Below are 27,236 nucleotides of genomic sequence, written 5' to 3' on the forward strand. Positions count from 1 at the left end.
GTCCCATCCCTGCTCATATTTTGCGCTCATTCATTCGGCACCAGGCTATTAATCCAGGAAAACTTCTTGAAACTTGGGTTCTGTAGATCTGGCTGCTAATAAGGACTCTGTGGTAATCAGAAACTGTTAGTAATATGTTCGTGTCTTGTAAGTTTTAGACCGTTGGTTCTACAAAAATAAGTGATATATGACAGAGTGAGGAAATAAAGTGACAACTTAGTTGTAATAGGAGAGTTGAACCAAACTCTGTGCTGATAATTGAAAGTGATGTCATGATGAAGAATGTCTCAAGTTCTTTTTCTCACCATAAGTGATCTCGCACACATTGGAACAGTAAGACACATCCCTTCATTTCCATTGATGCTATGAGTTTACTTTAGCCCTTTGTATGATATATGGCATCCTGTAATGCCACTTACCTTAATTAGTTCTCACGTTCAGACAACATGTAACTCTTGAAGAATGACAAGTAGTGGTCACTCATCTCCAGACTGATTGAATATGAGTACACTGATTATATTTTCACTCTAATTTGGATTTCAAAAGGAAACACAGCTCTTTGCTGTGTTCTGTAAAAACTTGTTTTGGGGCACCTGTGTGGCTCAGTCAGTTAAGCATCTGACTTCAGCTCAGGTCACAATCCCACAGTCGTGAGATCGAACTCTGCCCTGGGCTGTGCACGGAGCGTCTATCCCTGACTGCTACCCTTACCCTGTGGACTTGAATTCAGCTGCCTTCTAGGGGTTGCCACGTGCATGTCCAGTACTCAAATTTAATATCTCCAACATCCCAATTGTGATCTTCCTGCAAACCTCCCCTTGAGCATTTCTCTCCCACATCCCACAGCTAGTCTCTTGATGAATGACTTGATGATGGTATTGACTCCATCTTCACAACACGTGCAGCGTCTGACCATCGCTTTTTACCACCTCCACAGCTAAAACTCTGGATGTTTCATTCACTGAATTTTGACCTTCCCCAGATCTTTGCTCCAATTTAACTTTTCACTGAGACCTTTCTTTATAATTGCAACCCCCAACCCCAGTGGCATTCCCTATGCTTTTCTTTTTCACAATTCTTTTGTCTATAGCACTTGTCATGATCTCTGCGATACGTCTTTTGACTACTGTGTGCCTCCCTGTACCCCTGCTTAATACAGAGTAAGCTCCACTGGGAGTGGGAACTTACCTGTTTGTTTCTGTGTTTTATCCCCAACACCTAGAAGAATCTCTATCACATTGTAAATGCTTTATAAATCATAATTGAGTGAATTTAAAACTATCATCATTACCATCATCAAAAACATTCCTTAATTCTCCTTTTTCCTTCTTTCCAACAAAACTTATTACTTAACCTACGTTTCAAACTTATGGACCATCGAACACATACTTTAGTTAGCTGTGCATACAAAGCTTATGACAGCTCTTCATTAAATGCAGGTTTTGGGATTAGCTTTACTCATATTATTGTTCAATAGGTTTTCCCCAAGGATGAATTATAATATAGCAAACTATTGTATGTTCTGTTGAATACTTTATTAAAGAATGTAATATGTTATTTCTGAAAGTCAGTTAAATAATAATGGCTACAAAGTAAGTTCTTTATTAATATGAAATCCCAAAGAATCATTTATCTGAACGTAAATTAATGTCGAAATTCTTAGATGTATTTTGCATTGTCTAAGCCCTTCTTGACTTCCCTTTCCTTACGTGTAGCCAAATAAGTTATCACGTAGGCATTAATGTGTTCAGTGTGATAATGTTACTACTGCATTGCTATTTATGATAATATGAGAATAAGGTACTTATCCCAATAGTATAAGTAATAAATACAATCCATTTTATTTTTTTTATTTATTTTTTCAACTTTTTTTTAATGTTTATTAATGTTTTTTGAGAGAGACAGAGTGCAAGCGGGGCAGAGGCAGAGAGAGAGGGAGACACAGAATCTGAAGCAGGCTCCAGGCTCTGAGCTGTCAGCAGAGTCCAACAGGGGGCTCAAACTCAGAAACTGCAAGATTATGACCTGAGCGGAAGTCGGACAGCTAACCAACTAAGCTACCCAGGTGTCCCTATTTTTATTTTTTAAAGTTTATTTGCTTATTTTGAGAAGGGGGGGGGGGACAGTGAGGGAGGAGGAGAGAGAGAGAGACAGAGAGAGACAAAGGGAGAGAGGGAATCCAAGCAGACCCCACGCTGACAGAGCAGAACCCCATGCAGAGCTCAGTCCCGCAAACCGTGAGGTCATGACCTGAGCCAAAATCAAGAGTCAGATGCTTAACTGACTGAGCCACCCAGGCGCCCCAAATAAAATCCCTTTTAAAATCTAGTTCTGATCACTAATAGTTTCTCAGATTGACAAAAATGATAAATCTGATGTTAAATATCATGGCTAACTATTTAAAGAATAAAACTTTAATTACTTAGATTAATCATTTTATTTATGTTTCTCTTTCTAGAATTCTTTCATATCTTCTAACAGAGAGATACACCATATTTAAGCATATGATTTTCCAGTGTTTCTAATAATTGACCAGGGTATATTACTAAGTTCTGTTGTACATTTCACTTACAAATTTGGGTTAAAACATGTAGGTAGGTGTATTGTCATTGCCACAAATACATTTATTACAATATTTTTAACATTTTTTATAATAATATGTTCCTTTCAACCAAAGCCTATCTCTCTATTTAGAGATGTCCCTTCATTTTCTTCGCTACAAATGTCAAACCATTTCAAATGTAATTAGAGATTATTCTGACAATAATAATTTTAAAAATTGGGGCACCTGGATGGCTCATTTGGTTAAGTGTCCGACTTCGGTTCAGATCACAATCCTGCAGTTCGTGGGTTCAAGCCCCATGTTGGGCTCTGGATTCTGTGTCTTCCTCTCTCTCTCTGCCCCTCCCCTTCTCACACTCTATGTCTCTCTCAAAAAAATAATAATTATTATAAAAATGTATTACTGTATTTTAACTCTTCATCCTGTAGGCTTTTTTTGCAAGAAAAACAAAAGTAATGTCAAAACACAAACAGGATAGGTATTTTGTTACTTCAATATCATATTGTTGTAGCTCTAAGTTTAAAACATTGGCAATGTAAAATGTTTCCATTTTTTAAAGCTTAACGGAAATTTGGTTTATTTGAAAAGCAGTTTTTTTATTTTATGCATGCTTATTGAAACTTATCCCTGGCTTTTGTTCCTACCTGTTTTGGAGGTCTTCATTTGCTGTGTCTGTGATATACTTTGTTTTTCTTGAGTAAACCTGGAATTTTTAAATCACTCAGACATTTTGACAAAATGATATTCAACACGACACTTAGTAAGTGTCATGATATGGGGCAGAATCTATACGTAAAGGTTAGCACTCTTGTTACCAGTAAACTTTTCTTTCAGGCAGTCTGTACAGCTTTTTAATTTGGGGAAATGGGAGACCCTGCAACAGGACAAGATCTGCCACACTAGGATTTTAGACTTAGAATAGACCCTAGTGTTCCTATGGTTCTAGCTTCCTTAGTTTAAAGAAAAGGACAGTAAAACCTAGAGAGGTCAGTCTTTGTCTGTTTAGACTGCTGTAACAAAATACCACTAACTGGGTCATTTATAAAGAAAAACTAATTGCTCACAATTCTGGAGGCTGGAAGTCCAATAGCAAGGCTCCAGCATGGTCACCTGTTAGTGATGGCTGTTTTTCTGATTTATAGTTGGCACCTTCTCTTTGTGTCCTCATGTGATGGAAGGGGCTTGAGATCTCTCCGGAGCCCCTTTTTTAAAGACACTCATTCTATTTATGAGGGTTCCATCCTTATGACTTAAGTACCTTCCCAAACCCCACCCACTGATCCCATGGCCTTCGGGGATTTCAGATTTCAACATATGAATTTGGAGAGGGGGGGACAAATATTCAGACCATAGCAAGATCACATTAATTATCTAAGGAGAAAAAGCTTGCTGGTGGCAGCATCTGGCCTCGAATTAATGTCAGGAGTCCATGATGATACTGCTTTCTTCAGATTGGTAGTCAAATGTTTGTTGATAATATGATGTTTTCAATTAAAGACCATTCTATTGTTACAAAAAGATGTTTGACAGTTATAGTTGATATTGAAAAGAATGAAAAATTCTAAGAGGCTGAAAATGAAATTTCTTAGGTTTTCCCTTTGTGTGAGGACTATGCTGGTTACACCAAATATGTTTTGAAGTAATGGGATATTCAAAGAGTGAGTGTTGGGGCATCTGGGTGGCTCAGTCGGGTAAGCGTACGACTCTTGATTTTGGCTCAGGTCATGATCTCACACTTCATGGGATCGAGCTGCACGTTGGGCTCTGCATCAACAGTGTGGAACCTGCTTGGGATTCTCTTTCTCCCTCTCTCTACCTGTCTTCTGCTCATTCTCTCTCTCTCTTTCTCTCTAAGTAAATAAATAAACATTTTAAAAACCAAACAAGCCAAGAAAACAGAGTGTTAGTGTTATTATCTGGTCTGATATTAGTTTCCCATATAATTCAGTGTTAAATGCTTATGAGTCTATATATTTACTATATATTCATTATATATTATATAAGAATTCTAACATAATTTTATGTGTTTAAATAAATGAAAGGTATTATAGCTATTGCGATATTTAGGTACAGGACATGCTTAGTTATTGTGCCTCCTATATTTTTATGAACATGAGTAGTGTTTTCCAAGGTTAGCTTATAAAATATTTCCACAATGTTCTTTTTACTGCGTAGGGTTAGGTTGCACTTATCATGCTTACAGTGACACATACACTGTCTGTCAGCCATAAAATGAGGTCATGTTTCATATTTTCCCTTTTTTTCTTTTTTAACTTGTAATCAATTCCAAGTTGATTATCATTTCAGACTTTGGATCCACATTTATTAACTAGTATTTCAGCAGTAGTGTTCTTTTTGTAGTTGCTGTTAGAGAACATGCCTGTGACATTCCATAGCAAAAACGAATAAAGTAGCAATTGCATTTCCATGCTGAAAGAAAGACACAAACAGAAGACTATGGAATAAGTACTGATGAACTGTTTGTCTGAGAGAGATGATATTTTACAAAGATGAAAGAGAATCTAATTGGCTAATTCTTACTTTCTGATCACATGACAGAAATATTAAAGCGTTATTTGCTGATCATTTTAGGGCAGGTGTCATTCTACATTTATGTTGTTTTAAAATAATTTTATTATGAAATGTGTTTTAAGTAATGGAGGGTACAAAACCCAGCAAAGATTTTGTATCTATGGGTTTTAAAACTATCCTTAAAACTGGCTTTTAAAAACTATTAATAAAATGAACACGCATTGTTTTCCTGCTACAGAAAACAAAAACGAAAACAAAACCCAATACGAGATGGTAGTGTGTTTCTCTGTTGTGCAGAAGGACAGATATAGGGTAAGTGGCTCTGTTCTGCTCTCAGATTCTGTCTTCTTGCCCCGAGTTCCTCAGAGTGTTGCCCTCAGCTGCAGTGTGACCACAGTTGGCTTACAAGCACCTTGTCCACATTCTCGCCTGTTACAATAGAGCATGAAAGGGAATGGAAGCAAGCAATTTATTTAAAAGCAATGTCAAGGGCATTATATACATCACTTTGAATTAGTGAAAGTTTATTGACCGTCTCTCACCAGCTGTGAGAAAGGATGTGAAATGCAACTTCTACCATGTGCCCTGCTCAAATTCAGGGCTGGTACATTTGCATTCCTAATTTGAAATAGGGGTGTGTATACTGAGAACAGTTAGTAGTTCCTGCCATACCCATATGCCCATTCCTGTCATAAGAGAGAGATTGTGTTTAAAAAAAAAAAAGCAAACAGATACTGTTTGTCCAGGAAAACACCATTTGCAAATTGACAAGCTAATTTGCATCTTTTGGTATGATTTCATTATAGATTTTCAATCGAACCACACCTTACTAAACATCACAGAAGTTATGTGGATATACTTGTACATCATTACCATGACTTTGGATATATTACCTAAAATGTGATTATTTTAGCCTGAATTATAAACCCATTGGAAGATTTTTGGATAAACCACTTTACATGAGAATTTGTTTTAAAATAAAATCATCCAGTGGGTGGGTAAACAACTCAAAAAAAAAAAATGGATACTGTCACACCTAGAGTGAATAATGGTGTAACCATACCCAGACACCTGAGAAACAGTGTGGTGTTTCTTCACTCACACCTCAGTGTTTTATTTTCTTAATATAACGTAGCCTTGGGGCGCCTGGGTGGCTCAGTTGGTTAAGCTTCCAACCTCAGCTCACAGTTCGTTGAGTTCGAGTTCCGCATCGGGCTCTGTGCTGACAGCTCAGAACCTGGAGCCTGCTTTGGATTCTATGTTCTCTTTCTCTGCCCCTCCCCCACTCGCGCTCTCTCCGTGTGTGTGTGTGTGTGTGTGTGTGTGTGTGTGTGTGTTTGTGTGTGTGTGTCTCAAAAATAATAAACATTAAAACAAATAATAAAGCGTTACCTATCTCTCCCATTCCTGATAGTAATTCCTCTATTTTGTCCCAGTCACAAGTTTCCATGTGATTTCAGGTTCTTAAAGGATATCTTTTCTGTTAGAAAATTTACAGAGGCTTCTATCCCCAAAATTCATTTAGTGTTTAATAGGCCAGAAGAGAAGATATTTTTATTATGTTTTCCCTTTATAATTGATTGATGTCTTATCTCTCTAATAACATTTATGGGGCTTCTACTTTGAGCCTCATCAGGCTCAAAGGAGCTGTTTGAGGTGGATTAAAAAATACATACATTTTCTATGTTTAAGCATCTTTCAGCATTTTGGGAGAGATAAGAGGTGTGCACAATTCAAACCATATACAAGATAACTTGCCTGTAAATTAATGTGGTAGAGAAAACTATACCCTAGTGATCCTGATAGGGAGTGAATGTTTTGACCTGGAATTTATCCAGAAATGCTTTTTGGATGAGATTGGATTTGGGAGGGCAGGACATCATGCACAGGAGAAGGAAATGAACATGACTTGGATGGCATGTGTTCGTGGACCATCTTGCCCAGAACAGGGAGTGCACATTGAGGAACAGAGATTTATGTAAAGAAGGAACTGGCATGCCAAACTAGGGAGTTTATATTTTAAATTGGAAATGGCATTTTGAAAGCAAACACTTTAAGAAAACAATTCTGGAAACATCAGGCACTGCCTGGGTTGAAGTCTACAGTCAGAATCCAGAATACCAATTGTAGTAACTCAGGAATACAGGCATAGCAACTTAGGCTCCATTAGTGGCCTTAAAAATGGAGTGGAAAAATTAATCCTAGAGATAAGATAACATGTATATGATTAAATGGCATCACTGACGCAGATGACAACCTTGTTCGGTAATTAAAGGACAGATAGATATTTCCTCACCTTTCCCTCTGGGGTGTGTGTGTGTGTGTGTGTGTGTGTGTGTGTGTGTGTGTGTGTTGTCTATTTGGTAAAGAAAAAAGTTAGAATAGATCTTAAGCAGGCTTTCTGAAATTAAGTTGAAAAATTTAATCCCTTAAAGAAATGCTTAGGTCTATATATGTGGTCTGCTAACTATTTTTCAAATATTTATATGCACTTTATAAGAACTACATGATATCCATGTTAGGCCAGTGACATGTCAACATAGTAACTTTACATAAGAGAATTATTGAGTGATTAATTAAATTCCTAAAGACAAGATGTGTTGAATGAGATAAAGCCAGGACTTTTGTCGGGTCTTTCGGCCCTTAACTCAGTGCTCTTTCTGCTGTAACATGATTCATCCTTGTTCATGTTCTCTGTATCCTTTATAAAATAATAACCAGAGAAGCTGACATATATTTTAAAAGTCAAATTTTAGTAGTTGAAGTTATGTGACAGAAATCTGTAAATAGCAAAATACTGAAAATGTCTTCTCGTTGATTTAAATTTATTTTTAGCAGCTTTAAGGCATAATTTACCTTCTGATGGTAATGACTTTACCCTTTAAATAGTATTTGAAGTAAAAGGATATTATAGACAAATTCAAAATGCAATTTCTATAGGCTTAGTCTTGAAATACCATTTATAGATGGTAATAATTTTTCCTGAAGTACATGAATTTACAAATTTGCATTACGTAGGTGATATATATGCTTCTTTTAAATGAATCAAATATAATATTTGAAAAATCAAAGTTGTATGACTACTTAATACTGATGTTTAATAGTCCCTGTCAGCCAACCCTTTCTGAGTGAATAAGTAAAATAGTACACAAGGTAACTCAGAAAAAGAAGTCTTAATTTTATTGAAGTAATACAATAGTTTTATTGAAAAGATGTCTGAAAAACTGATTTTTTGAAATGCCAAGTATACGAAGGTATCTTTTCTCTTTGTTTTAGAATCAAGAATTCTTTGCTATTCTTTGACATTCCAAAAGACACATGCATGTGATATTGTAATTGAACTTCACACTCTTTCTTGCCTAAGACAGCAATAATCTTTACCTTTCTCCTTTTTTTTCTAAGTGGTTTGCATATTTTAGCACTTAGACACTTCTCTCCCATCTTCTTTTAATCTGGATGTACATTTAGTTGGAAAAGGTTACGCTGTGAATGTTCTAGGAATGCAGAAATTGTTAAGACAGGATGAATTCTTAAGATCATTCTTAATATGTGCTTAATTTCTACCTATGTTCAATTTTATGCTTTGTCTTCTGGATAAAGCTCAATAATGGACAGAAAGAAATAAGAAGTATAAAGGTGATAGTAAAGAAAGAATCACATTAAAATATCATTTTCTTGGGGCAGTTGGGTGGCTCAGTTCGTTGTGTCCATTTCTTGATTTTGGCTTAGGTTGTGATCTCACGGTTTGTGAGCTCAAGCTCCGCATTGGACTCCACACTCACAGTGCGGAATCTACTTGGAGTTCTCTCTCTGCCCCTACCTTGCTTATGCACTTGCTCACTCTCTCAAAATAAATAAACTTAAAAAAATTTTTTAAAGATAAAGTATTATTTTCTTATTATAAAAGTTTCTCCACTGAGACCATGGATGGGGGAGGGAGATGAAAGTTAGAATTTTCCAAATGGTTAACAAGCATTTGCTTACTTCCAATTCATAGGTACCAACAGGGTTCATTGACAGACCAGACTCAAGTGAGGGACTGGGACTATCTTAATCTGTTATAAAGAATAATTCTCATGGTTAATATTTACACATAGTGTGTGGATAGAGATTTTAATATATATTATTTCAAATTGAATAACATAACAAGGTGACATCATTTCCTACATTTCAAAGAAAATCTTGACCAGAAAGTGGTAAGACTGGAATTCATACCTAAGCTTACCTGACTCAAAACTTCAAACCCTTCACATTCCATGGCCTTTCTCTGCATAAAAGGGTTCTCTGTAACATTTTCAAGGAAGGTTAGAGAAAAAAATGTGATTCTGAAAACTCTCAAAAAAACACATCCAGCAACCAAGAATCCAATAATGTTTCTGACTCACTCAGTCATTCCTCCTTTTTTTTTTTTTTTTTTTTTTTTTGGATATGAATCTCTGTAGCAGCCATGGGTCATTCTAGTTTAGTCCAAAAGTTCCCATATGATTCTGGGATTCCTGACACTACCCAAGTTCTTTGAGTTTTCATGATATCACACACAGGGATGATATATAGAGATTTTAGCTTCTTATCACCATATGTCTTAGAAGTGGATTGATAAAGGAAAGAGGAGATTGACTGCTTCTTTCAATTGTTTAACAAATATGTACGTATCTCCTACTCTCTGTGAGGCACTGTGCTAGGCTTTGGGGATACAGTGGTGAATGTGATTGATGTCTTTGCCTTCATGTGACTTAGAAAAGTACACGTGTCCATAGATGGAAATTATACTTGCTCTGGAAGGTACAAATACAAATCTTGCCAGAGATGTAGAGAATGACCTAAATATTGTTTGAAAAGGTTTTTAAACTGTGATTTTACTGTACTATAACATTTCAGTGTTTTGAATACTCTGAAAAAGTGCAGCAGTTATAATTAAGGCTATGTTCTTTCTGTATATAAACTCTTTTGGCTCTTACAATATCCAAATAAGCTTTTAGAGATAACTTTAGATTGGCTTACTGTCAAAACTGTTTGTAAATATTAATCTCACTTCTAAGACTTCCTCTATAGACTTTTTCTGCAAACATATTTGGTAACTCCAACTTGATTGTTCTCAAATAAAAATATTTCTTTTTTACTTTGCTTTATTTTTATTTTCTAACAATTTCCATATCCAATAAAGCAAGTAAGTGTGTTCTTTCAGATAGGATTTTGTTTTGGCAGTGCATATGACCCTACAAATTGGAAGCTTGGGGATCCTGGATGGCCAGGTTGGTTGAGCGTCCCATTTCGGCTCAGGTCATGATCTTGCGGTTTGTGAGTTCGAGCCCCATGTCAAGCTCTGTGCTAACAGCTCGGAGCCTGGAGCTTGCTTCGGATTCTGTGTCTCCCTCTGTCTCTGACCCTCCCCTGTTCACTCTATATCTCTCTCTCAAAATAAATAAACATTAAATTTTTTTTTAAACTTAAGAAAAAATGGAAGAGCTTTATGCTAACATTTTTTTGAGAGCTAGTTATATGCCCGACAAGGTACTAGTGCTTTTCTTACATTATCTCATTTTATTTTTGCAACAGTCATATTTGACAGGTACTGATAATCCAGTTATATAGATGAGGAAACTGGATTTAGAGAAATTGAGTGAATTCTCTTTGGGCATAAAGATGATAAATAGCAAAGCAGGGATTACAACCTAAACTATTGCACACCAACACCTGATTTCTTTCTCTGTGTCACTTCTGGTATACTCAAGAATTTCCTCTCATTTGCTGTAACACATGATAAAAATAAATGAGTTTAATTATTAAGCATTTTGAGAGATTACCTAAAGTGAATTGTGCATTTAAGTATCCACATTACAGTGCTAGTGTCATTTTTTAGTGAAACTTCAGTGGTCATGTAGGTATGACATTCTCTCTAGGAGAGAAATATGTAAAAAATGAAAGTGGAGAAATGTCCATCTACAGCTGTAGGCTTAAACTGAGGAATTCCTTGCTTACTCTAAATGAGGCAGAAAGGTTTGGGATGGCCATTTAAATCAGTTCTTCAGATACAGCTGAGGGTGTAAAGTTGAAATTAAACACGGCTCAGAAACTGGTTTTAAGTTTCTACAATGTTACATGTAAATTAAAAAAAAAAGGACAGAAAAGAGACAGTGGTATTAGTAAATAGGAAACTGAATGGGATGATGCTGAGGTTGGAAGGGAAAACTGGAGAGCCAAATATATAGAACAGCCTTCAAAAATGCAATTAGGCAAAAAAAAAAAAAACGCAAAATATGTTTACACAAGAAAGACCAGAGGGTGTTTAGAAATTTGGGGCCACCTGATAAAGAAGTTGAAATTTATCAGTCTCAATATGGCAGCTCTCTGTTCATTCTTTTCTCAGACCTACTGCTCATGTACCGAATAATTGTATGTTACTTTTTAAATACAAATGTGTGTGAGTCCAGGAACTACTGTCTTCTATGTATTAAGAGAATACAGGTAACAAGAGATTAATTTAGCTTTACCCAGGGCTCTTTAACAAAGTTCACACTGCGTTTCTATACTGCATATCTGGTATATCTAACATTGTTTCTGAAGAAATTACAGAGTCATAACTTAAAAATATAATATCTTTGGGACACCTGGGTGATTTAGTCAGTTAAGCATCCCACTCTTGGTTTTGGCTCATATTATGATCTCACAGTTTTGTGAGTTCCAGACCCACATCGGGCTCCATGCTGATAGTACAGAGACTGCTTGGGATTCTCTGTCGCCCTCTCTGCCCTTTCTGAATTCACACTGTCTCTGTGTCTAAATAAACAAATAAAAAGTAAAAAAAAAAAAAAAAAAAGATAATATCTTCATATGAAGATATATATAAAGAAAGTTAAAATTTGTATTAATTATAAAACAATATTAATCATTTTGCAGTAATGGTATTTGGTATTATATAATACATCATCATTTCTCTTTAGCTTTATTAGTTTCTAATTAACATGAGTTGATATATGCATTTTGAGGACAGTAAAGCTCATGATATAGAAATATTGAATACTTATACAAATATATATGGGGACAATTATTGAATATGGAAGACTTTTTAATATGTGCTTTTTTTCATGTTTATTTTTAAGAGAGAGGGAGAGAGAGAGAGACAGAGAGAGACAGAGCACAAGTGATGTGGGGTGCTGAGGGAGAGGGAGACACAGAATCCGAAAGCAGGGTCCGGGTTCTGAGGTGTCAGCCCAGAACCTGATGTGGGGCTCAAACTCAGTCCGATGCTTAACCAGCTGAGCCACCCAGGTGCCCCAATATGTGCTTTTAATATTCCATCTTAGAGTTAGCAGATATATTAAAATGTTCTAAGAGGTTCAGTAACTCTGAATCTGTGGGAGAAACAACTTCAAATCTTTGGTATGCTATAAATACAGCAATTTTGAAAAGTGTTATAAATAATGCTTGGCATGATTACAGATCTGGAATGATTTAAAATGTAACTCAAAGTTTTGTCTTTTTAATTTACCTAAACCTAATTGAGTATTAACATAATAACTAATTTTGTTGTGCTTTCAGTTAGGAGATATTGCTTTCCTGTTTTCTGGGTTATTGTAAACTAAAAATTATTTTTGAACTCCTGTTACATATCAGACAAAATTTTGCTATGTTATTGTATATAATCATAGAGTGTTAATAATGAAGTTGGATTCAGCATGTTTTATAAGCTGGTATGAATTTCAAAATTCACTTTCTAATAAAGTAACAATTTTAATGTAAGAAAAAAATACTTGTAAAAATATTTGGATAAAATACAGCTGCGTTTAATTGTGGTTATTTTTTGATGCAGAAAATAATTTAAATTAACTATTTAAAATAATTCTATATGTCAAAGAATGTCATAACTTACCGAGTATAAAGGATCTAAACTTCTTAAGTGGCATCATAATTAGGCAGAATAAATTGCTTAAAGAATATGAAAAGCAATTAAGTTCATGAAAGGTCTTTATAGCCATTTTATTTATTTATTATTATTTATTTTTAATGTTTTATTTATTTTTGAGAGAGAGACGGAGACAGAGCACCATCATGGACAACAAGATACAGAGCGTTGCCTTCATCAGAAATATTCTATTAGATATTGCCAAACAGAGCCTGGGGTACATGCCAACAAGAATGGCCACTAGGTTAAGGGCACTTCTCCATCTCCAGATACGTATTGCCTAGACAATGTGGACCCCAGGGCAGGCTCTCCTTCCCACTCCCCACCCACCTTGTTGGCATTGTTGAAGGAGCTCTATGTGTATAGTAACTTGACCCTGCATCTGATCTTTGCTGAAGGGCCTTGGCCAGTGATGTACTGTCTTTTTGCCTCAGTTTCCTCATCTGCCAAGAGTGAAACTGTTGAGCGAAAATATCTGTATCATCTATATCTATATCTATATCTATATCTATATGGATCAGAACAATCGCATATGAAGCATTTTAAAGCAAGATGAAATCCATGAACATATCATCATTAAACAATATAAACAATAATCATTAAAGAACTATTACCAAAAGTGCTTGACAGTTTTTTTTTTTTTATTTGTTGAAAAGACTGCCTCATTGTTTGCATGGTCATCAGTGGTGCTGAATTCAATATACAAAAAATAAGTAAAATAACATTAATTATATTAAAATTGTAAATTTTTTTTGTTTCAAGTTTTTATTTAAATTCTAATTAGTTAATACATAATATAATATTGGTTTCAAGATTAGAATTCAGTGATTCATTACTTGTAACAACAAGTGCTCATCACAAGTGCCCTCCTTAGTTCCCATCACCCACTTAGCCCAGTTGCCTCATGAAATTCCAAATATGATGAAATGTAAATCTAATATGATGGCTGGGTTACTAAATTCTGCATATGACACCAAGTTTCCTTTCACACACTACCTATTTTTATTCTCAGGTAGTGCTGTTTATGAAGTGAATTATTTAAACTCTCCTCCTTATGCAGATGGAATGAATGCCTCATGGTGCTAGAAATGTTTATTTCCCTAAGGTGTTTCATTAAATAGTGATGAAACAAATAGTGTTAATGTGTTTAGTACATCTTTTTCCTTAAAAAAAAAAAGGCTATAAAGGAGTCATTTAACTTATTTTACATGTCTTGATCTTAAAAGTACATGCATTCCTGGAGAATTAATGTGAATATGAAGTTCAAGGTCACATTTTTCCTGGTATATGCTTTTTTTTTCCTACTTAAAAAGTTTGCTGTTAAATATTGGAATTAATGGTAGATTTGATTGGATTTCTTGGTCTGTTTATATAAGTGTTAGGAGTTTTACAGAGAATCCTTATATTTATTCAATATTATATGTCTTTAAACATTATTTAATTCATTTGGAAATATTTACTAGTTTCCAGTAGTTACATCCTTGAGATTCTAATTAACTGTCGTGTGAATCCATGTTTTAACTTAGACTTCCTGCAGGAAATCACTTAAATACTATTTGTTGTACATAAATGGTTTTGTATAAGGTTGATATAAATTTTATCAGTCGGCAACTAATAACCTGTATGTATTGTTTTTAAGGATATGGTGAATTTCCTGTTTCATAGTCTTGGAAAGTATGCATTGAATAATAAAAAAATCTCTTTACGTTTTCTTCCTTTAACATAAGTAATTATTTCAATAAATATTTTTTTATCAGAACTTATGCATACGGAAATTGTAAAGAACAGGAGCCCTGTACAGGTCAGGAAATAAAAAATTCTTAACTGCGCATTTGTCCATCATTCTTATGCTGGTACCACGCTCTTCTCCTTATTCCTCTTTGCAGTGCTTCAGCCTTAGTATAAGTGCTGCTGAAGCAAGCACCGTAATAGTTTTTAATACAATAAAATACATACGTTGCTTTGAAAGACAAGTTTCTTAGTGCGCGGTTATTTAGAGAGATCGGGATACTAAATTAGTTTGTATACAGAATGTTTTGTACATTTTCTCATTAAAGAGTCAGTTTAAGACCCCAGTCCATTTGCTGCCCACATTAGCATAAATATTAGGTAAACATTATACAGTTTGGGAAAAATCTTTATTGGGTGTATAGCTCAATGTCCACATTAATACCTAGATGTATATTTCAAGAAAGGAAGTTAAAATTTTTAGATGTTTACCAAAGTAGCACTCAGTTTTGATAATAATGACATTCCTTAAAGGTAAAAGCAATAAAAGAAATTAGAATAACCTCTCAATAATAAACACATGGCTAATTCTTATTTTATTGTTTCAAGAGAATACAATTGTTTTGCCATCTCAATTTCAGTAATTCCTACTCTTCTTTATTTAACAGTCTATTTATGAAAAAAAAAGCAACTTTTTTTAAAACATGGGAGGCACATATCAGAATATTTGAGGTGGGGGTTATTAAAAACAATCAGCTTAATTATACATTTTTATTTTGAGTACAAATGACAGACATTGAAATTTGCCAAGTAATCTGTAATTTCTATAAATATTTCTGTAGAATATATATAAATATTTTATAATCCTCAAAATGCATATCAGAATTCAAAAAGGTGAGAAATAAGATGATCTTGGTCACGAGAAGGTGCATCGATTAAAATACTCTCCAGATTGTAAGAGTTGGAAAGTGAAAATCGTAAGTCTTTGAATTGCAGGTTAATCAAATTTAAGATTATGCTGCTGGTGCTTTCTCTGACCCTGTGAAATGATAACTAACAGTGTGCTGCTTTGAGTAGCAAAATGGTGTAAGATTTAGGATAATGAAAATGATTAGCATAAAGTCATGTTACAGTAGTGTTTCATTATTATTAATTTTTTTTTGCAAATATGTTAATTATGTGAGCAGTTTGTACCTTGGGAACACTTGATTTCTTTAGGACCTCTTAAGAGCATTGTTTTGTTGTTTCTGTTGTGTTCAGGAAAAAGTGCAACCCACTATATTCTAACAGGTTACACGTGTGCCTTCTGAAGTCTTACTATAATTTTCTATTGAACTGCATTAATTAGGGGTGATATCCTGAATAATTTGACCTGGCCATACATACAAGGCTATAAGGCATGGAAACCCAAGTAACGTTTAACAATGGTGCTTTGTTGAGCAGGTTTTTATACAGTATATTTTCAGTGTATTTTAGCAATGTAAACATTGTGGTTAAACCACTGCAAAATAAAAGTCAGTGATGTAATGTATCTTTACTGGCAAAGAATTCAGCTGAACTTCACGGCTGATTACTGATGATATTCATACTTAGGCATATAGTGAAATATCACTGGCTATTATCATAAGGATGTTAGGAAGTAAATTAACATTTAACTAAATGTTCAGTCTGCTCTTCATGATCTCTGAAAAATCAAATGGTCTTTCAGACTCCATGGGATTATATTAATTGTTGAGGAATTCATGACATCTTAAAACAATGAAATCCATTAATGGAGAGTTAAAATTTTTCAACCAAAAATTGTTGCCCTATAAATTCTCCTCACTGGAGATAGTTCTGTACACTTGAGAAGTGACTGCATACCCCTGCCTGCGCTGAGCAGCAGGATATTAGATATATTAGAAAATACAAAGAAAAATGTAGAAAGGATGACATAAAATACATGTACATGAACACATTCCAAGCTCCACTCTGGTGGATCTTCCTACATCCTGTTGCATTCTGCCTTGTTATCACCATCTGCTTTGTTCCACTTGATCCACGGAACATAAGATAGCCCTCTGCAAACAGAATTCTTCTCTTTGCTTGCCTGTTTTGTTTCTTTGATTCTCAAGTTTCTTCTATAACTTCCGTTTGGTTTCTTGTCCGTATATGTATCATGAAGTTATGTTACTAATAATTTATCAGTTTTGTGTACCCTACAGAAAATCCATCTAATCAGACAATAAGTCAAAAATATGAGCTAAAACTAAGCCAGAGTTAGTTTATACAGATAATACTATTAATTTGGGTGTAGTCATAATTCCTAGTGTCTCCTGAATGAGTAAAAATATTCCCAAGCGACCTTACGTGTACCACAAAGGTATGAGCAACAAACAGCTCTTTATAAATTCAGCATCAAAGATTCTTTTCCTCCTTTCCCCAATGTGTGCACATGAGCACGTGCGTGCGCGCGCGCGCGCACACACACACACACACACACACACACACACACACACACCTGAGGAAAAAATCCTAAATGTAAGTGTTTAAGGTTTTATGTGTTAAGACTTGTGTATTTTAATTCTTGTCCTATGCATAGGATATATTTTTCACCATAATTACATTATCTTAATGATATTTGGAACAAATAAGTATAGATAAATAAGTCAAATCAATGAAGTTCACATATAAAATTGCATATCCTTTGCTTCTCAAATAATATTTTGATGAGTTACTACCCATCCAGTAAGTCCTGGACTCTGTATTCCTTTGGGAAATGGCACAAAGCCTTCCTGACTGTTAGATTATGCATTTGGATCTCTGATTTAGCGGAACAGTGTGTAAAACTCTTTCATAATCAGAACACTCTCTATTGGCTCCACATCTGAAGATCCCCAAGAGTGCTGTTTGTTCCAGTGAACATCTGGAATAGATTACATGCAGTTAATTGGCTCCAGGTCGAGCTTGTTACAGACAGTAGCATGCAGTATAACCTATGCAATTCACTAAATCCACCCACTTTAGGTTAAATCACACCTACTTCTCTCTATAATTCCTCCCAGATGCAGGACACACACACGTGTCATACATAACACACACACACACACACACACACACATCCACATCCATTGGAAGGAAGATGGCAAAATATCATATTAGTGGAGAGGTTTTGGCTATATATTTAACCCATAAATTACCTCAATTAAAAGATTAACTATTGAATTCAGAGGATTGTTGGGAAGGAAAACAGTGAATCAGGAACAGCAGATTATAGAGAGTGACTGTTTTATAGTAGGAAAATATTTAAAGTCAAGAAGTTCCAGCAGTTTCAGGATTTTTGTTTTATTTTGTCCCTCACCCTTAACATATGTTTCAGCACGTGTGTGCACTTATCAGACTGTCATAGTAGCAAGGAAAACAGAACTTTGATTTTTAACTTATTTAACAGTATTAATGAGTTGGGTTACAAGGAACAGTATGACTACTGTTCATTGAAAGCCAAAACATCAATCTTCTTAACTTATAGTGGTAGAGGCACAGGGCATGTCTTAGCGATTAATGATCAGTTGGAGGAGGAGATATCTCAATACATACCCAAGGGCCATTAACCCCAACTGGTCGTTAATTCCCAAGAAAGGTCCTGTACTGAGGTCGTTATTGCTAATAAAATGCACACATGGAAAGTTCCCTCTCTTTTGCCTGTGTACATAAACATACATTCACATTACATGCATTGTTGCATGTCGTGAAAAAAAAGTAGTATTTTACATGTCCAGAAGTTCAGAAAAACTAAGCCTAATGAAAAATTTAATGTACTTAAACTCTGCATTCAATTTGCCTTTCATTTTGGTGAGGGGCAACGGTAGGTGGAATAATACGTGTTTGTAGATCAAGGCTGTGGATCTTCTTCGATCAGAGACCCATATTTTGCTGACATGTAGATCTAGGGAAACATGAAAGCAACAGGTAAATGGGATTAGAGTTGCTGATGAGTATGGATGGAATCAGCACATAAAATCTAACCTCAAAAGCAGTGTGGAGTAATGGCACTGTTTGAGTCATAATATATTAGGTACCAGAACAGGCATGAGGCACATTTCGCAGTTAGGTCAAGTTCATATTTGGTGTCCTTTGTCTTCCACCTCTCCGGATTATGCTACTCTGTCCCTCCTTTCTCCTCATAGCAATCTAATCAAGACTATAATGCTTCAGGTTTTTCAAGAGCCCTTAAGGAAATATCACTGTCTTCCGAAACTAGTTCTTTTTGCTTTCCATTCTTTCACTGTCTGCCATGAAACTATCCTTGTCTTGCTTAAATCTGTATGATACACGTTTGAGCTATCTTCCATAGCATCCCATAACTATCTTAATTTTAGAAATTATTTCATGGTGCTTCCATTATTTGTATATAATCAATCACTCCTTTCAGAAAATAATCTTATTTTTTTCCTCATCTATAAAGGGTTAACAAATGGTTGGGGACCAGCTATGATGTTAATGACTGTTACGTGTATATTCTTGTGCATATGTTCTTATTTGCAAAAACGTAGTAAGTTTTTAAGGAGATACTGTAAGTCAGTGGGTGTTTCTGTTTTTTACTGGGATAAGTGACAAATTGAAAGGTTGCAAGTCATTTCTTAAGAGACTGAGTAACTTAAAACTCACATGATTTAAAACTAATTGTGATAAACTTTTCTGTAGACCAGCTAAAGTGACTGTTTTATGGACGTAAATTCTTTATTTTTGAAGAATTTACTTTAAATAGTAATACAGTTCTTTATTTTTGAAGAATTTATTTTAAATACATTATTTTGGGGCACCTGGGTAGCTCAGTCGGTTGGGTGTCCAACTTCGGCTCAGGTCATGATCTCATGGTTTGTGGATTCGAGCCCCGCGTCAGGCTTTGTGCAGACAGCTCAGAGCCTGGAGCCTGCTTCGGATTCTGTGTCTCCCTCTCTCTCTCTACCCTACTCAACTCACACTCTGTCTCTCTCTCTCTCTCTCAAAAATAAATAAACATTAAAAAAAATTAAATACATTATTTAAAGAAGGACTTTACTGGTGTTTAAAATACGCATTAATAAAGTTTTAAAAACTAAAATTTTCATAAAGGGCTACTGTTGGCATAGATCTTTTTGGTCAGAAGGACATTCCTGTTTTCTCTCAAATTAAGTGAAACCATCAAGAAATGCCAAGTTACTGTGAATAAAATATGTAATATGTGGCATATTTAGTACAATATTCTTTTTCTTTAAGTTTTTAATATTTATTTTTGAGAGAGAGAGGGAGACAGAGTGTGAGCAGGGGAGATGCAGAGGGGGGAGACACAGAATCTAAAGCAGGCTCTAGGCACCGGGCTGTCACACAGAGCTTGACGTGGGGCTTGAACTCAACGGGCAGTGAGATCATGACCTGATCTGAAGTCAGACGCTCAATGACTGAGCCACCCAGGAGCCCCTTAGTACAATATTCTTAAATGAGTATCTAAATTACCTTGGTTATTCACATATGTGGTAATCTTCTAAATAAAAGAATTAAATATGTGCAAATTACACATAAGACAGAACAGTTAGGTATTTCTTACAGGTATCTCTGAAAGTAATTAAAATACTTTAAAAAGTATAATTTATTAAGCATTTATGTTCAACATTTCATGAAGAAACAACATAAAACTTGTAGTCTATTTCCTTAAAATATTTGTCATGTATAACAATGAATCAATACATCCCTAAATTTTATTTTACTTCACTTTCCCAGATTGATCTTAACTTGTGAGATTCAAGGTAACTAGATCCTTGATATTCAGAGGCATTTACTTAAGAGTTGTTCTTTCATAAGAAAGTTCACTCATATTAGACCTTGTCTTAAAACTAAAGCATATACATAGAACATTTTGATATTCAATAATTAGAAAACTACTTAAAGTATACTTTTTTTTATAAAGGATACTTTATACTACAGCAATTACTAATGAAGTATAGAAATTTTTTGGACAAAAGGTAAAGCAGGTACCACATCTGGAATCTTCCCTGGAAGTAGGCATAGCGAGATTCTCTCTGTGGGCTGTTTCTCAGAAAGACAGCAGTAACTTTGTGGAGAAAGAAGAGAAGTTGAAGACTGCAAGAGTTGATCCCTTGATTCCACCACTTTGCAAAACAGCCAAAGACTTAGGGGTTAAGAGTCCAACTCTAGCCAAGGTCCTGGCCAAATATTTTAATTCACTTCTTATGTGACCATGTGATCTTGGGAGACCCATTTAACTGTATACCTCAGTTTCCTCATCTGTGAAATGAGGTAAATAATTATGTATCCTTTAAGGCTGTCAGTGGCATTAGTAAAAGGTAGACTGAGACATACTAAAATTTTAAGTTCATTTGAGCAAAAATTGATTCCAGCCCTGTAGTGCCCAACCGGAAGTGGTTAGGAGCGCGTTGCCTCTGGGAGCCAGAGTAAAGACTTGGGCAGAGAAAGTGCCAAAGCAGAGAAAAAATTGGCTACAGCCTGCGGCCTAGTTGGTTCTTTGTGATTGCTTGTCCCTCGTGTTTTGATTTTGTAACTTTGATTTTGTAACTTTCGATTTTGTAACTTTGATTTTGTAGACTTACATCTCAGCTTGCTTAGGAGGCCGCCACTGCATTAGAGTCACCCCAGTCTCACAGCCTCCTTGTTTAGTTCATTTAACAGGATTAAGTTATTTCAGTTATGGAAAGCATTTTAAAGGAAGTATCTGGTACCTATCAATATTCAATCAATATTATTTGTCATTATTATTATCAGGCTTAGTTTGAAATGTGTGTTTTAATTTATTTCAGGTCTTAAGAAAGACAAGCAAGGCAGCTTATTTATGGCAACCTAGTTGATCACAACTTCCTCTCTTTTATAAAGCCTTTTATATTACATTTTGTTTTTCTTTTCATTACTGCCGTGTGTGGAATAGTATATAGAGTGCAGGTTAAATCACATTATCCCAGGCCTAAAATTGGTGGCAGTGGCTCTGACCTAATCATTGCCAATTTTTCCAATTTTAGGCAGACTTTTAAACTATCTTTATGTCACAGGGCACCTAATTGACTCAGTCAGTTAAACCTCCAGCTCTTGATTTTGGCCCAGGTCACGATCTCATGGTTTCTGAGATCGAGCCCCAGGTCTGCACTGTTAGCACAGGGCCTGCTTGAGATTCTTTCTCTCTCTCTGTCTTCCCTTCTATCCCTCCTCATGGTCTCTCTCTTTCAAAATAAATAAATAAACTTAAAAAAAATCTTTATGTCAGAAACAAGAGAAGAACTCCCTGAACATGACAGCGTTTATTTGTTTTTGCTTGGGGATCTTTCTCCTTGGGGATGATATAGGGAAAGAATAGGCTTCTACCCGTATTCTTATTTGAGTAAAGAACTCATGAAGTTAGAAAGAGTTGGTTCCTCTTGCATTTGTGTTAAAAACAAAACAAAACTTTGTTACAGAAGGGAAGCTAATTATCATAAATAGTTGAAACTTTAGTATGCATTCTCCTCTGCATCTGAGTAAAGGCAGACCTGAATTTTATCAATCAGTTCTGATTCATTTCCCTTGTAACAATTTGCAAAATCAAAACAGGGGAGAAGGTGCAATTATTATTTTTAAAATCTATACACATTCAGAAAATTATAACTTAGTAAGTCTAGGAAAATCAGCAAACTGCTCTATTAATGATTATTTTCTTATTTTTTAGATTGAATTTTCACTGTTTGAAAGAGGACATTGTTTTCATCATGAATGCTACTAAAAATGAGAGACCAAAGTCCAGAAGCCACAATTTTCACCTTTTTCATGCCTTGATGATGCTGAGCATGACCATGCTGTTTCTTCCTGTCATTGGAACTGCTAAGCAAAATATTCCACGACTCAAGCTGACTTACAAAGGTAAGTCTGTAAATGTTTTTCAGATTGTCTTTTGGATGACTGTATTTCTTTTCTTTAGAAATGCATACTGACTTCAGTGAAATGTTTATAGTATTGGCATCAGTTAATAAAAATATTATAGAATACAATGCCCAATTATCATTTTTGTGAGGGAAATGGTGCCTGGGTTATTCGTGTACCCTTTTCAGCTCATTATTTACAATGATCAGCTACTGATTAACATGATTTGGTGATTTGGTTTATAGGTTATAATCAGATTTGTATTAAAACAAATCAGTCCCTAAAAATAGAAAAACATAATTTCATACAGCTCATATGGATTAGTTCATCCCTAGTTAGAGGGGATTTATTTTTAAACACAGTAAGATATCTTCAAAAAATTAATACACTAACCTACCATTAAGATCTCAAACATATACATGTTTATTCTTTTAAAAAGACCACGTGGAAGGCTTGAAATACAGAAATGAAAATCTCTTTAAGAAATGAAATCTGCTAATTGTTTTTAAATGTTTAAATTAACATAAAAGCAAAGTTTATATGAGTTATATTTAGTCATCTTACATGTGTGTATGTTTATGTGTATAGATAGATAGACAGGGACTATGCCAAGTTTTATTCTTAAAAATGTATTTCTTTTGTTTTCTCTTCTTGCTTCTTTAATACTTTAAGTGATGAGAAGGATGTAGGGACTTATACTCCTTTATACCAAACTTGGTAGGTAAAACTTATGCCTGCAGTTTTAATAGCTGTTTAAAACAACTTACTGAGTTCAAATTGAATGTCAATAATAAAACCTAACTTCATGTCAAATATAAGTGGAATTGGCATTATACCCATTACACATTTCATACGTGGGTATCTGTCTGGAATTTATATCTCCTGAGTTAAAGAGTTAAGGCAACATATTATTTTTGAGTTCTAATATTTTTCTAGAATTTTTTAAGCAGTTTAAAAAAAGCACACAAGAAAACAAAAAACAAACCCAGAAAATTGCCTCTGTGTGGTTGAGGGGAGGATTAACTGGGAAGAGATATGGAAAGAAATGTTTGGAATTATGGAAGAGTTCTCTATCCTGATAAAGGATGTGATTCCCCAAGTATATGGATTTTCCACAACCCATCGTATGCACAAGTCAGAGTCGTTCATTTGCCTGTATTCAGAATTAATCTTAAGAAAAGAACAGAAAACAAATATGAAAGTCCAAACAATTAAAAAAAAAAGATACAGAAAGTTTGAAAATAAAGAGGTTGAAGAGGAAAAAGGAAAAGGAAACTCTGGTTCCTATGATAGAATGAATAATACTAGAAGATTGCATTGATATGTGTGAACAACACAAAATAAATCAGACTTGCAAAGAAACAGAGAGCAAAGCATTGGTATAAACGTGGTGTGTTGTCATTTCATCCTTAGCACTGGCTGTTATGGTGAGGATTGTTATCATCCCCTTCTTACATATATGGGTATGCTGAGGTACCAAGAAACTGAGAAACTTGCCAAGGTTTCAGATTGGGTCGTGGCTCAGTTCCTGAGTCAGCCTCATGCTGCATAGACACTAACTGCCTGATCCTATTTCTTAGTTCCTGGTCGTTAGTGGTTCTTCCCTGAGGCACTCACCCATCAGAGAGTGAGCTTTAACATTTACAGAAGCACCATGCTGATGTTTGACTGGCTATATGATTTTCAGTTGTCAAAATTAAACAGAGTTGAAGAAGTCCACATGCTCTATTTAAGATGACAGCGTGGCCCAAAGAGACCTACACACTTGTGAGATGTTATGCCTTTTGATAAATATGTGGAAAAAAATATATATCGTCATCGTGATCATTTGGGTTCATAATGATAGTTCCATACAAATGGTTATAAAATATGAACTCAAATGTGATAACTTGATTATTTGAAACTAGCAAATTAGCGCCTAAAAATAGAAAAATATTATTAATTAATTCCATATAGCTGCTACTAATTAGTTTATCCCTTGTTTGAAGGTTTTGTTTTGTTTTGTTTGTTTTTGTATGCACATGTTTTTGGACTTGGAATCAATCCTGTGAGTTCAAAGTCTTGTTTACTTATCTCTGTATAGACTGTCACTCCTCTCAGGGCCTAGTGCTTATTTATATAAAAGCAAAACTGGTGTAAGTGTTGGATTAAATGCAGTAAGAATTACTCTTTTGATGGTTCTTCTATTAAGTATACTTTCCAAGTGTTATGTTTTTTAGATTTTTGTCTACATTTGGGTAATTGACATGTCACAGCCTGGTAAGCAGCAACAAAGATTGAATGCAGGAGGAGAATTATGGAAACCTTCTCCCAACTCACCCTCCAAAGATACACACACACACACACACACACACACACACACACACACACACACCCACACACACACACCTCTGCTAGCTCCCCATAGCTACTATTAGCCTTTTGTTTCCAGATTGTATGCTAATAATTGAGTGGTCATCTTTACTAGGAGAATTATTCACAACCCTAACAGAGAACTCCTCTTCACAGTTTAAAGAATAGGTTGGGGCGCCTGGGTGGCTCAGGCGGTTAAGCATCCGATTTTGACTCAGGTCATGATCTCGCGGTCCATGAGCTTGAGCCCCGCGTCAGGCTCTGTGCTGACAGCTCAGAGCCTGGGGCCTGCTTTGGATTCTGTGTCTCCCTCTCCTTGCATCTCCTCTGCTCACACTCTGTTTCTCCCCCCGCCCTCAAAAATAAACACTAAAAAATAAAAAAAATAAAAGAATATCTCATCTCTTTGGAAATCATCTATTCAGCACTATGAATGTGCACATCCACTTCCAAGAATGTGAACCACTTCCGTGTCCACCTTTTCTCCACCATATCTGAGAGTTGAGAAGGAAAATAGTTCAAATCCTGATATTTTTAAGTGAGCTGTTCCAGAATAAACAGCTATTATGTAAAAATTCCTGCTAATTTGGGGTTATAGTGAGGCAGATTGCCTGTACACAACATTCCTACTTCTGAGATAACGATCATAGCTCTCTCTTGGCATTTTCCTTCTCTTTTGATTCTAACTAATTGAGATCAGCTAATACCACCCATTGCTTAGATAGTTTGGGGAGCGTCTAAAAGTTTGTGCTTTGGGCATTAAAACACTGCCAGAATGTGAGGTTGGAAACATCAGCTGAAGTGAAAAAATAATTTTGTTTTCAAAAATATTTAATTTTTCTGGTCACAAACTCCACTTTGTTTTCTTTGCTTTCCGTAGTTCATGCTTCCTTAGATGCTGACCAGGGATGCAGACAGTATCAGTAGCATTAGCTACTTTGAGCAGCTGCAAGGTTATTTTGAGGGATTTCTTAAAGGCCAACAGAAAATATAATAACCATTTTATCCGAAGAATGCTCTTTGATAAAGACTTAACTTTGAACTTCTGAATCCACAGGAGCTTGTTTAGTTCTATTGTTTTGTAAAGAGATTTCCCTTCAGTTGCATATTTTGAATTCTTGCACATGTATGCATCCTAAATCTGTTTCTTGAGTAGCAGGTAAGGAAACTTGGAGATCAGGATGCTGTATCTGGAATTCATGTTGTAAGGTTATGATATACATTTTGCCCTATAGGTTGGACTTCTCTCGGTGGCGTGTACAGTTTATACTGCAGATGTAGTAAAAAATAACTTGTGAGAGATGACCGATTTCAATCCTGTAATAAATAGTATAAACATTCCATATGTCACAATCGTTGTGAAGGAACTCATGGGTTCAGGATATTTTTGCCCAGGAATCATTAGCATCTGCAATATTATTTGTTTGGAGAACCAGAAAATGAGGTAGGTAAAATAAAGAAGAACTGGACAAAATCTTTGGAATAGGAAGAGAAAAATGAAAGTTAATTGAATATACAAAGACTCATTTCTTATTATGAATTGTAGTGTTTTTTTCATCTTTTTTTTTTCTTTTTTGTATAGTCTTTCTAGCTTTTCTTTTCCTTTCCTAATTTTAGATTTTAGTACTAACTTATATGTGAATGGCTTATATCTATTACATATACGTGTATGCATGATATGCATATGTTTCACATGTATCATCTTTTTTCTTACTACATCCTTTGAACCTGGCATAAGGGGAATTCAGCTATCAGTTCCATTTGAATACCCCCCTAAGTCAGTGTGTCGCATAGTAAGCATAATACCGTCAATTATGCTTTTTGTGAAACATTATTATCTTGCTAGATGTGAATGATTGTCTACAGACCAAAGGTTTCCCTATGGGAACAACTGTGAAAAATATTATGTAGCTCCCTCTTGTTTACAACACATATTAAGATTACTTCCACTTACTCCCAAAACATTTTCTACTGGAGTTAGTTTCCTTCAGTTAAGTACCACCCAGAGATTGTGAATTTATTAAAGGTGCTTTCCAGTATTTTTACTGTTGTGGTCTTCTAGTAGTTAATAAGCCCTTCCAGTTAAAAAGATCATTGTTGACCTTGATAAGAGTAGTGTCTTTGATGGTTGGTAACCTTCAGAATGGGTTAAAGTGAATCATTAAAATCAGTAAGGAGTTCCAACCACAAAATGCAATCTAGAGTGGACATTTTTGTTGTCAAATTAATGGGAAAAGAAGCCGGCTTGCTCTGAATACCTCCCCTTAAGTACGTAGT

At 35.2% G+C, this 27,236-nt stretch overlaps 1 protein-coding gene across 6 annotated transcripts in view; it reads left to right on the plus strand.

Moving 5' to 3' along the window:
• Positions 1-27,236, plus strand: part of SEMA3D (semaphorin 3D) — a 196,929-nt gene that overhangs the window by 47,931 nt on the left and 121,762 nt on the right. For 5 of the 6 annotated variants that reach the window (XM_027071779.2, XM_027071780.2, XM_053218532.1 and 2 more), the window contains one exon: positions 22,417-22,607. In XM_027071779.2, the coding sequence (XP_026927580.1) occupies positions 22,457-22,607 (151 nt within the window). In that variant the 5' untranslated portion in view covers positions 22,417-22,456. Of the gene's footprint in view, positions 1-5,383; positions 5,408-22,416; positions 22,608-27,236 lie in introns of those variants that run through there. The other variant, XM_053218531.1, reaches the window with a different exon arrangement.

The sequence above is a fragment of the Acinonyx jubatus genome, chromosome A2 (assembly GCF_027475565.1).
Source record: "Acinonyx jubatus isolate Ajub_Pintada_27869175 chromosome A2, VMU_Ajub_asm_v1.0, whole genome shotgun sequence".
Taxonomy (NCBI): Eukaryota; Metazoa; Chordata; class Mammalia; order Carnivora; family Felidae; genus Acinonyx; species Acinonyx jubatus.